Genomic DNA, 12,874 nt, shown 5'->3' with positions numbered 1-12,874 from the left:
TTCAGGGTGTGACTTTTGGAAGGAATTGCTTCTTTATGGAGAAGGGGATAAGGATGTGCAGCCCATCAGGTTTTGGGACAGAGTTCTCTGAAGTTTTCCTAATGATACTTTCTCTGAAATAACTAGTGTCCTGACACAGGATACTAGGATAGAACAATTTATTAGACATGGAATAGCTGGATCTAACATGTTCCTACATCTCCTTGCCTCCTGTCTCAGCTGTGACCTCTGCAGTGATCCTCTTTGGATCCTGCTTCAGCAGCCTTTGTGCATGACTGCTCCACCAGTGATAGCATGCAACTCCCTGCTGCAGCAACACTTGGATCTCATCCGTTTGAGGAGCACTATTTTTCTATGGCACATCCCATTTATGAGCCTAATTATTTGAAGTTTCCATTCTCTGAGTCTTGTTCAAAGGAAGGAAGATTAAAACATCCACTCTTTGGATTTTACTTTATGTCTCAACAAGACTCAGGGTATAAAGATGACATTTCATGATGCCTTTGCCTTTGCCTTCTCAGATCAGGCATTTCATGCTTGTAAACCAACAACATTGTCAAAGAGGAACAGCTTCCCTGAAACAAGTCTTTTTTTTCCTGTTCAGACACCCATCTTGTGCTTTGACACATAAATGGTACAGGTGGTCTTTAACAGCTCAGCATTAAACTAGTCTGCATTATTCATTGAAGAGAAATGGATAGGAGTATTAATACTTTTAAAATAGACTAGTCCCACAGAAGGAAATTGAAAAGTGTCATCAAAGATGGATATCTTTGGATATTCAATTTCTCATTGCATTAAAAGAATTACGCGCAAACTTTTGACATAAGTTGATGCCCACGTCTGTAACTCTACAGGTAACCAATGGAGCATTTTCCTCTCCTATTTGCAAAGTAAGATTTGTGGATTAAAATGTTATTATTTTGTTCTCATATAGGCCATTGATTTTCAGTGTTTCTCTTTCCCACCAGTTTCTTTAGCCTGGCGTCTGGGTGCCTCATGTGACTGAGTATAACATGTGATGCTGCCCTCTCCCAAGAAACAAGGTAACTAACTAAAGTACAACGTCCTCAGGGCACATTTAAGAGCCCAAACAGGGACAGTGAATGCAGAACAGTAACTCCCCCTCCCCGTGGCTGCTTGCCTCTCTGCAGAACACAAGTCCTCATTGACAGGAGACTTATCTGCTTGATGCAGCGGGAGCATCAGCTGAATAAATGCCCTAACAGAGGAGTTGAGACTTTGCTGTGGTTTTAGGAAATGAATGAACCCTTTCACCACCAATTAAGTTCATTTGAAGCACTAATGTCTCCCAACTCGGATGAGATGCAGCTTATCAAGTAATCTACTTCTTATAAAGAAGAGGTTTCTGCTCTCTCTTTCTTCCACTAGGATTTAATGAAAAATGTAAATATTCCTTCTTTACCAAGCTAGGAAACCTGTACATCATAAATCATACAGCTAAAGAGTCCAACGTGTACACATGTGCATGGGAATGTATATGCATGAATACAAATGCCTGCACTTGCTGATATATCTGTATCTGGATATGTATTTATATCTCTGACATTTGCCATCTGTTGGAAGTGCAATATTGGGAATAAGCATCTGGCACTGTTTCATGTAGTAGGGCCTTCTGACAGCTGATGCTAAGGAATGCTGTACCTTTGGGGATTAAGGAGTGGTTAATTAGGACAAGGAAAACATACTACAGAAAATAAAATTCCTATATAGAAAGCAAGAGTTTCAAGGCACTCTGATTTGGTTTTCATCTGGCCCACAGCCTAAAACCAACCATAATTTAATGTTTTCAGAGGGATCTCATCATCATGTTTAGGGGAATTTAAAGGTGAAATATGCAAGATATTAATAAAGTTTCTTGATAATTCCACATCCAGAATTGCCCAGTTACAAACAATGAACACAGAGAGTCACTGAGAAAAGGTTCCAGAGAGATAGGCTGCAAGGGGTAGAGGGGGTACTGTGAGCACCATATGGTGTATTGTGGGTTACTCACAGGTTAATGGGTGCAAAATATTGCAAGCAGATGTGACATTCAAGCTGTTCAAAGACTAAAATGTTTTCTTAGATATCAGGTGCAATTATTCATTGCCCACCAGGTTAGAATGTGCTTAAATTTGCTGTATTAAAGTAGCTGCATTTATTGCATTCATTCAGAAAACCTCCAAGGTCTGTCTTTTGTTATCTGTCTTTGCAACCCTTTGCTAGGTGAAAAGTGAGAAATGAAACAAGCAGGCATTTGGAATATTATTTTCTTCTCTTGCCAGAGCAGATCAGTCTCATGATTTGAAATATGAACAGGTTTAGCAAAGGAAAATCTACCACCTTTTCAATTTCACATCATGTCAGGCAAAGACACCTCTCATTTCTTTGTTCTGCATTGCTTTACGATTACAACCAAGTACAATATAACCAATTATAACCGAGTACAGTGTGTAGTTTGGAGGTATATCAAATAAGTTATCTTCCTCTAAGGAAAGTGGGAAAGTTTGCTGCTCTTTAGAGCTGGCAAATTCAGAAAGAACATTTGAAACCAGAAGTATATTCCAATTCATGTAATCTGTAAAGATATAAATATAAGGAAATAGTCTGGTCTGCTTTGCTATGCATATGTACATACACAGGCACACACACTTTTATTTTCATTTCATACAACCATTTGGTTCTTAGCAGACATGAAATGAAATCCACATAATCACTACTTTCAGAAATTTCCATTTTGTCATCTTGCTTAATATTCTTCAGAATGATAGGATGATATTTTGGGGATTTGGGTTGGATTTTTAGCAGGCCTAACTGTGTGATTTAACAGTAGAATCATATCTTCTTGTTTCAAGAAAATGACATACATTTTTAGGAAAAATCTAGTTCCACTATTATAAAACACCTCAAAAAATTAACTTACAGGAGTTACATATGCAGATGTCTTCAATTATTCCCATAGACTTCACTTAAATTCTCTAGCCCCCCTAATTTCAGATTTCTCTTTTCCGAAGGCTCCTGTTGATGTCTGTTGTTTTCCTTACTATCTGCACTACCTGACCTTTGCCCCTAAAACATGGTTGGTGCGGCTGCACATCAGACTATCCCATATTAACTTGAGAGACACCATATAAAATTCTCAGTGTAGAAGTTCTCTCTTGTCTCTTCTGAGATGAGAGGGCTAGGCCATTCAAGCTATCTCAGCTCCTTAATGATGAGTGAAAATATTTATTGCACCAAGTAAAGGGGCATCTATGTATCATTTCAGGAAGCACTGATGTGCAGCTGTGCTCAGAAGTGAGACAAAGAAGAATGCCTACTATGGTACTATGGCAGCACTACAGAAGAATAATCAAACCCAGAGGTGCTGAGTGACGTACACACAAGAAAACAGAGGCAAGGTAGAGATTGGTCAGATTGTATGTGGAGGACCCTGGGGCCTTAATTGCACCTTAGCAATTAGGGCATGGATTCAGAATGTAACCCAAACTACAGAGCTGCCTTTAGCAGCGCTCAGAGGGATACAGAGGAAGCCACAGGATAATTACAAAGGCCTGCTTTGTTGATAGTTGAAGTAGGGCAGCAACTGATGGCACTTAAAGGATGATCACAACCCATAAGTAGCTCCAACTCTTTCTGAGGGCTGGCCACTTGATGACTCAACGTGAGGCTCCCTGCCTCACCTCTGAGTCCCTGAATCTTCTTCCTCTCAAGTACTGTGAGCACAAAAGGTAGTTGCCCAGCACTTGTTTAATTTTACTCAGTATTTTCAAATCAGCTGGTGTGGATTGAGCCTCATTCATTAAAGCTAAATGAATTAATATTATGATTAACCATAATAAATGCAGCTTCTAGAGTGTGAAATTTCTTGCCTTAGTTCTTTGGCAACTATCCATTATTTTAAACCTGCATCTATTGGCTTACTTCTTCTAATTTTATATGAGAATGTAAAAGAGTATTGCTCTTTGAGTTTGTGATATACTTTGAAAATTCATGGCTGCATATGTTACTAATATTTAAAATGAACTCAATGTCTAAATTAAAAACAACCCAGATGTCATGTTCAGAGCAAAGTAGCAACATAAAAAATCCAACTGCACCACAGTGGAACAAGGAAAAGAAAATTACTAACTCACTCTTAACAAGAACTTTGTTAAGAGTTTTCAGTGTAACATAAATGTACATGTCATTAATGGTTGAACTGCCATCTGGACAGTTGGATTATGTAGATTCTGGCACTGGAGGTGTCATTCGTCTCAGAAAGTGTGAGAAAAACAGAGAGGTTGAAAAATGTTCCAAACAAAGTTTGACTGGATAACTCTTGGATCTATTAATACTGTTGGTGAGCAAGAATCTGAGCAAAAACCTACAGAAAGTCGGGTCCTAAGTCTAAAAATGCTACCTCTTCTGTCTGCAGATTTTAGATCAGGGTTTAGAGTACTCTAGTAATAAAGACTTGTATAAATGTAACAACAGAAAAAGAGGTGAAATGCCTTTTACAAGATCTCTTTTCATGCATTCCAAAAAGGTATGTATTTCTTGATTCCTGCTTTATACCTAAAATCCTGAAGTCAAAGACAGTTTGTGGGAAAGAAAAAGTAAATATCTAAATTTTAAAGATAATTTCAAAAATAATTACTTCTTAGGTTTTAAAGCAGACCACGGAATAACAAATAAATGAAAAGCAGGTACTTTTTTTCCCAATGATTTTTTTTTTACTGTACATTTTGTAGCAAAAAAAAAAAAAAAAAGAGAGAAAGAAAATAAAGGAAAAAAATTCTGATCACAGGGATGTCGTTATCTAAAACTCCAAGTAGAAAACATGACGAATACAAGATCAAGTACACAGCCATGTCACAATATATCTCTGAACCTTTTAAAAAAAATATACATAGAGTTTTTTTCATGTGTTATTTTCACTGTGCCTTGCATACTTTCTCCACCTCTTTTACAAAATCATAGTAACAATGTGAAATTTCAGAATGGTACCCAACAGCTGGTCAAACAAATAAATAAACAAATGACAGGACAGTTGCAGTAGCCAGCAGAATGCTAGAAATCACAGTAAAATTGGTAAGGAAAATAAATTCTGCTGGATGGGCCATGTGTATTTCTACAACCACAGCAATGCTCACCAAAACCAATTTGAGAATCCATTTACAAATCCTGAAGAGCTCCTGTTATAAGTATCTTCCTGAGCATGAGAGACAGGGGAGTGCACCAGACTGGGGAAGGGCTTCATGTAATGCAGGATACATGATACATGGGTCACCCCCATCCTCTGTGATACCCAAATTTTACTCAGCTTCTGTGGCTAATTTGGAACACAATCAATACCCTGAAATATACAGAAACTTAATTTTCCTGGTGTTACTGATACAGTCAAGACATGTCATGATGACTGTACAGACAAGGAGTTTTCGTCACAGTAGGGTGCAAATCTGTCATTTTAGTGGAGTGAGAGCATGACCCCTACCAGAAGCCACTGCTATCCATAATGTGGAGAGCTCCCAGGAGCTACTCTGGTTTTTCCTTTCTTCATCCTTTATTAGGGTATGCTGATAACTATTTTCCCCATCTTTGATAGCAACATCCCTACAGATATCAATATCTGCTGCAATCTGTCTTGAGCATTAACAAGAAGAGGTTATGAAAGAGATGGAAGAAAGAGGATTATTATTTTTTTTTAATTTGTCCCTAGATTCAATTTTTCCTAGGACAAAAAAGGATGGTATTAGAAGTGTGTTATATGGTACATCAGATATTTGACCTTTGTAGATATCCTCCTTTCCATCTGGGGGATTTGATGAGGCTGAAAACAAAACAAAATATGTATGGGAACTTACCTTGTGTTGTGGGGAAAAAGCAACACAAAAGCAGTAACAAATCAAAACAGAAGAGAAATAATTAAATACCAACCAAAAGTCCATTCAACAACAAATATTGTTTGCCCAAATGTCAGAGTTAAGACCATGAGATTATGCTGAACAATTTACTCTGATCTGCCCCTGTGGGTGCCCTGCCTGCATTTTGGAGAAAATTCCTTGGAATGACAACCAGATATATCCTAGCACCAGTTATATCCACAGAAGTGTATTTCTGTAGTTAAAAAAAAAAAAAAAGAGGTGCCATTAAAAAAAAATCAAAACCAAAGAAAGTAAGTAAAAAGAAACTCTGTAAAATTAAATTTCTGCTGTTACATCCCTTTTCATCCTCCTTGTTTAATCTTATGTGAAGGTTTACCAGGAGTCTGAGTAACTTTTGGAAAGCAATGCTAAATAAAACTAGCAAATTCCTTGAAACATTCGCGCATGGTTTAGTTGGGGCCAGACAGGAACGGTACCAATATGTGCCTATTCACATTTCATGACCCTCTTTCTCCTTTACTATTCCTGTAATTTGCTTGCCTATCTTTTTGGCCAGTACAACAGAAAATGTTTCCTCCCCTCTCTTTCCAATTGCATGGCCCTGAAGCAAACCACGCTTTATAACACATGAGGGGAGAAGAGAAGGGGGAAGACACTGATATTTACACCGTGCTTTCCATTACCCACTCTGAGCTCCCAAAAGTCCCTGTGGTCCCTGTTAGGTCATTGTCATCACACTGCAAAAGCATGCCGTTGACCGAGAGGCTCCTCTTTGTCCAAATGTTTGTTATCTTTTTTGGGTAGGTGCAACACTGAGATGTGGCGAAGTCCCCCATGTCAAAAGAATGGCTACGTTTAGTTTTGCCCTCCAGAGGCAACATGAGAAAACTGCGGAATTTGGACTCTGTCTGGCCCAGCAGTGGCTCTTTGTCTGTGTGGCGGGCCACTGTGGAAGTTCTGGAGTCTGTCATCTCCTCCTTTTTCTGACATTTCAGTTCCAGGGAGGCAAAAGCTCCCATTAGCCGATCAATATTGTGTTTTGACTGGGAAGGAGGCCTCCATTTACTGGACAATGTGCCCTGTTCACTTTGGAGGCTGTAGTTGTCACAGTCATGGCTATTTGCAGAGCTGGAGGACGAGGAGATGCTGCTCCGTGCAGACTGACAGTTAAACTCCATAAGTTCATTTCTCACCACCACTTTGGGATTGACTTGTGGCAAGACTCCGTTCTGAACTGGTTGTGCTCCATTCGTTTGTGAGTAGACGTTGCTGACATTAGACATCTTGCCCTGGGAATTGTTGCAGACCTTATAGCGGACCATGAGAATTACAATGAACACCAACAGAGTTGCCACAATGATGCCTCCAATGATCAGAATCATGGTCCCACCCAGGAACTGACTGTTCATCGACTGGCACTGAGGGTAGTCTTCTTTGGTGAAGAACTGGGCACATCCCACAATATTGGTGGCAGTAAGGGTTGTGGCTGTGTCATCCCACATTGCCAGGACACAGAGGTCATAGCCTGTTCCAGAAACAAGGTTGGTTACAACAAAGGCCTTGTTTGTAGCTGGTATCATCCTTGAAATAAAAAAAAAAAGTAAAAGAAAAAGAAGAAAAAGAAAAAGAAAAAAAAAAGAAAAAGAAAAAGAAAAAGAAAAAGAAAAAGAAAGAAAAAGAAAAAGAAAAAGAAGAAGAAAAAGAAGAAGAAAAAGAAAAAGAAAAAGAAAAAGAAAAAGAAAAAGAAAAAGAAAAAGAAAAAGAAAAAGAAAAAAAAGAAAAAAAGAATTGGTTATTGACAATTGATTACCTTGACACAAAGGTAAAAGAAAGAACAGAGATTAGAACAATGTGATATTAATTGTTCCAAGTACTGGCAGAAAGGAGCCATAAAATTCAGAGCCATAAAAGTCAAACAATCATTCCAGCTTCCCAGCTCCTTAGGATTCAACATCTTAGCATTCAGTAACACACAAGTTTTGAGAGCCAGGTCTCAACTGTGCAATAAAGGGAATAAGAAAAAGTAGACCAAATTAAACTGGAGATTCTTTTTCTCCTCACTTCCATCTGTCCTAATCTGAAATATATTCAAAATTAAACAAATAACTCGGAATAAAAGCATACAAAGAGCAGTTCTTTCTGAGTATGCAAATGACCTTTGTGTTTGCTGAGTCTCAACGTGGCAGTTGTCACATCACTTCACAGGTGCCTGAGCTTTTACTGTCTAACATCAGCAGGTTACTTACCTTGTGAGGGCAAGGGTCTACACTTAGTTTTCTTGTTGACTGAGAATTAAAGGCAGGCAACCATTTCTCTCTTTTTCTTCACTCTCCCACTTACTTTCCTCATCCTCCTACTCCCCACTGTGGGAAATATCTCCTAAAAATGCAGCTACCATCATCATCTTTGCCAGAAATTTATCACTGCAACCACCTTCCCCTGTGTGAGTAAAATAGGAATGGTGGCAGTGGCAGTATGGGCTGTGGAAGTGTGAGGATAGGTAGGAAGATATAGGTATGGAAATAAGAAGATTTTTTTTAAATAAAAAATTCTACTCATGTATAAATCCATTTCCAAAAAACAAATAGCTAGGTTGAAGCTGTGCTTCAAGTAGGGACATTTATGGACATTATTCTTTGCTGTCATAACACTTAAGCAGTCATTTGAACTCGTGCAATATTAGAGCATCACTAGCATTCAAAATTAGCAGATGGGAATGAACATGGTCTACCCTCATTTCAAACCAGTGAAAATTGCAGCACATTAGCGGAACAAAGTAGAGTATCCTAGATTTGGTGCCTGGTGGGTAGTCAAGAATAATACCAGAGAGATACCCCAAGCATGTTTCTCATTACTGCTACATTACAGGCTTGGGAGAGAAAAAAAGCTGAAATTAAACCAACCATTAATTATGACTTAGATCTGCAGGTCTTTTGCACCAGCAACGAGGGAGTCCTACAGGCACTTAGAGCACACATTGAGCTGGTGTGACTGTTTGGGAGGGTAAGGCCTGGGCACAGGAACAAGGCAGACTCCTTGTAGGAGTACCAGGCTTCCTTAGCCTCAAATCATTGCCACAGACAGCACAAACTGCAGCTCTGCACCTTCTGTGCAGTGGGAGGGAACAGACCTGCACAGAGAAGCAGCAACGTCAAGGCACTGCAAAGATGATTTTCTGATCATCTTTGCATTTATGCATTCAAGCCACTTACTCAACCCTTCAGTCTGGCCACAGGCGAGGATGTGGCTCCTTTTTAAAAAGCAAACAAACACAAAAAAAATTCTGTAAGGAAAAGAAATATCGGTGCGAGACACTTGGAATATAAACATCATCTGGCAGGTTTACTCAATGTTGTATTTGAAATTCTAGACACATTTATCATCCTAATGTAGCTGTTTGACACAGATATAGATGAGCTATTCAGAATGAGCCAAGAGGTCATAAAGCAGCCCTCATAAAACACTCCAGACACTGTTGCTAAAATGGTTCCAAAAGTTGAAATATTTGGTCTCAAGCTGTTTCTAATTGTTCTGCTCTCCCTGTGGCTCTGTGAAGAGAACACCTCTGCTCACAGCAGACTGTGCTTTGTTGAATTGTTCAAGTATATATGCACATACCAAGGATGATGTATGGAATAACAGAATACTATTGATTGTCAAACATTTGATTTTAAACCTTTGAGTAGTTCCACCAATTGCTTCCTATCTCCTTCTGTAGTGATATACTCCAGTTTTCACCACCACACCCAGACCAAAACTTAAAAAAATCTGTAGTTGTTAAGTCATTCAGAAGTCATTTCACACGTCATTTTGGCATGGCTCCATGCTTTGGTCTACCCTTCCCAAACATACTGCCAGTCAGATATGATGGATGACATCTCTTAATGCTCCCCACATCTAAAATCATTGCAGACACATTTTCATTCTGGGATATTGATGACTCTTTCTTTGATTGTCCCCAACACAGGTAGCTGCAAGATGTCACTTCAATCTTTGCTTTGCTGCCTAAGAGGGGGGTGTCTCTTCATGGCTGCTCCATATGTGCAGTGCCATTAATCATGGACCACCATGCCCTTAACTCTGGGACTCAATAGCACAGAGCTGCTGTAAATCTAAGAGGGGCCACAAAACTGAGTCTAGGCAGAGATATTGCAAGGCTTTGTTCAGTCCACTCATCACCTAAACACAGAAAGTTGGTTTCAGATAGCAAGGATCTGGTGCATTAGAGTCCAAAAATAGCTTTTTTAAAGCTGTTAACTTTTGGAATCCAGAAGATCCTGGTGTTCACTTGCAAGCCCTCAGATAGCAAACATACTTAAAAGTTGTGGTATCTTGAAGCAACAAACTTGATATTGGCCACCTGCTCTTCAGGGAAGGTGGGCAATCACAAAACTTCTTATCACAAAAGAGGAATACAGGTCTAAATTTGAATCTAGCTTTTCTTCAGGAAAAAAAAAAGTGACAGTTGACCAAATGCAGGAAAAGATCAACTAACGAAAGACTTGCTTATAGATTATAGGTTAGGAAAGGTTTTAATCCATCCAGTTTAAGGAGTCCTGGAGCAGTGTGGACTGAGAAAGCAAACAAACACACAAATATATCAAAGGGGAAAGTGTAAATTGAGTTCCAGCTAGGTCAAGACACAATTTCAAAATCTTATGGAAATTTCACTGTCCAGACACATAAGACACAGTAATTTCTGCCATTCTCGTTTAGCTTATTCTCTTTGGAGTAGGAAGAACAGGCAAATCTCTACATTCCTGCCAGGATTTAGTTATCTGATTCTTAATCTAGCTTCTGAACCCTATCTGAAGGTCAAAATATCCCAAAGAAAACTATTCATATATTAACAAGGTTCTGACTCTCTGAAAATCCTACCTCCATAAGGAATGAAATGAGGATAGGGGTCTTACAACTGTCCTTAATTTACAAGAAAAAGCCCCCTTCTGTCACTCTGGTACAATAGCTTCAGTTACTGAAAGAGGAGGAGACCTATGGCCAGGACTGGGGCATGGCATAAGTGTCTGAAATAGAACAACAGTAGACAGATGCTCCTTGGAGAGTTAATATGGGATGAAGAGCTATGGAGCCGTGAAGGTTTGCAGGGCTTTTTCAAACAATACATTCCCTTCAATCCATGGAGAATTGTGTCTCACTTTGTCAAAGCACCAAAAAGAGTCCATGAGACGTATTTTAAAAAAAGGGAAGGAGAGTGCTAGAACTTTTATTTGAAGTCAATCTTATTTTGTATCACCACTGAAATGTCCTTGTTATGTCCTTGTGGACACAACATACAGAAACAAGCAATTTTGCAATTATTCACTTTGGTGTATGGTGATATTAAGAAAATTAGAAAATAAATTAGTTAGAAATGCAGGGGAAAAAGGTTTGCTGCAGACTTCTGTCATATTCCCAGATGCAAGTGAGCAGTGAAGCTTGCAGAGAGTGAACTGAGAACTGAGTGCTGAGAATTTAGGATAACTGAGTTTTATTTTTCCTTTATCAGCTTCACTGATATCAGGCTCCACTTTATCAGTAACTCTCAGTTCCTGAGAAATCATTTTGCTGTACTGTAAGGCTCCTAATTTATTAAATGGGGATAATGCCAGCAATCTCCTCTCAAAAGAGGCCTGTAGTGTATCAGAGGAAATTAGTAGATATTGTGATTACACTGTAATAGACAAATGGTTCTTTTCTTCTATGTAGCACTGGGGATTAGCAGGACTGAACTGCTGGTTAATACTGTGGTTATGCAAAACAGACAAATTAGACAAAACCCAGATTAAGTTAATTGGCTAGGCAATTCTCTTCCTTTTCTCCATCAAAAGAAGGATATGATACTATCTAGTTTTAGTCTAAAACTGCTTTAATCACAGAACCTGTCAAGGCAATTCCTTTGGGAAGGTACTTGCAACTTCCAAGACTCATTTCTATAGTAAATAGACTATGTTGCTATTCTCATAGTCCTTTTTCTTTTCTTTTCTTTTTTTAATATATTTCTCAGGACTATATACTACCTATGCACAATTTTTGTTTTATCATCTGGGTCTATATACTACCTGTATACAATTTCTCCTTATGAAATGAATGCTCGGACTTCAAAATAGAGTCGTGGTAATTTATTAAATGCTGTATCAGGAAAAGGTGAAAAAAAACTTAAAAAAGCTTAATTCCTTTGGTGTGAATTTTGTAGCTGTTGTAGACTATACACTAATTATGGAGCAACTGCTAACCAATGGTGTCATTATTTGCTATAATTTGTGATGAGGAGGGGAAAAGAAAGATAAAGAGGTGAGCAAGGATGAAATAGCAATTGTTTTGTAAAATTATATTCCAGTTGGTTAGCACACTATCTTTTCTGTATAGTAAAGCCTTACTGTGAAAATACCAGTCTCACTGTGCACTCCTAAATTTCCTCTCAGATAAATTTGCTTTCACTAAAGTGCAAAATCTTACTCTCAGAACTAGAAATCAGTCCAGAAAAGTTAAACACTGGAATCTGAACAATTTTCATTTTTCAGGGAAAATTTAATGCCAAAAAGGATCCTTTTTTCATTAAGAAGTTTGTACCCTCTTTTAAGATATTTGTTGGTTTTTGTTTTTTTTTCCCTTCAGTCCAGTTTCATATGTTTTTTCTGGAGGGAAAAAAAAAAGAAAATATTCCAGGTAATTTGCCATTGAGTGTTGTAGAAGGGTCTGAGACAGTCCTACATTTCAGGTAGAGTGTCTCCCTGCAATCTCTGTAGGATAGAAGTAGGCTGGTAGAAAAGGGGGAGAGGGGTATGCCCCCCACTTTTCTCCTTTGGGGGCGTACTGGAGAAAGATTAACTGAAAATCATGTAAAAATGTGAAGATCTTTCAGCAAAGCCAAGACAATTTTAAGGATAGTGAAGTGAAAAGACCTCAGATGGTGGACAGAGATCAAAAAAATCAAAAGAAAAAGGCAGAAAAATATCAGAGGAAGACTAGAAGGATCTAAATTGAAGTGAAAATGTCACACATGT

The 12,874-nt window shown here is 38.5% G+C and overlaps 1 protein-coding gene across 3 annotated transcripts in view; it reads right to left on the bottom strand.

The window, feature by feature from the left end:
- Positions 1-2,926: 2,926 nt before the first annotated feature.
- The window catches only part of LRFN2 (leucine rich repeat and fibronectin type III domain containing 2), a 162,744-nt gene continuing 152,796 nt past the window's right edge, over positions 2,927-12,874 (bottom strand). For all 3 annotated transcript variants that reach the window (XM_068185542.1, XM_068185543.1, XM_068185544.1), the window contains one exon: positions 2,927-7,451. In XM_068185542.1, coding sequence (XP_068041643.1) covers positions 6,533-7,451 — 919 coding nt within the window. In that variant the 3' untranslated portion in view covers positions 2,927-6,532. The remainder of the gene's footprint in view (positions 7,452-12,874) is intronic.

The sequence above is a fragment of the Anomalospiza imberbis genome, chromosome 3, assembly GCF_031753505.1.
Source record: "Anomalospiza imberbis isolate Cuckoo-Finch-1a 21T00152 chromosome 3, ASM3175350v1, whole genome shotgun sequence".
NCBI lineage: Eukaryota > Metazoa > Chordata > Aves > Passeriformes > Viduidae > Anomalospiza > Anomalospiza imberbis.
Note: the sequence above shows the minus strand (reverse complement) of the source record. Positions and strands in the feature narration are given on the sequence as shown.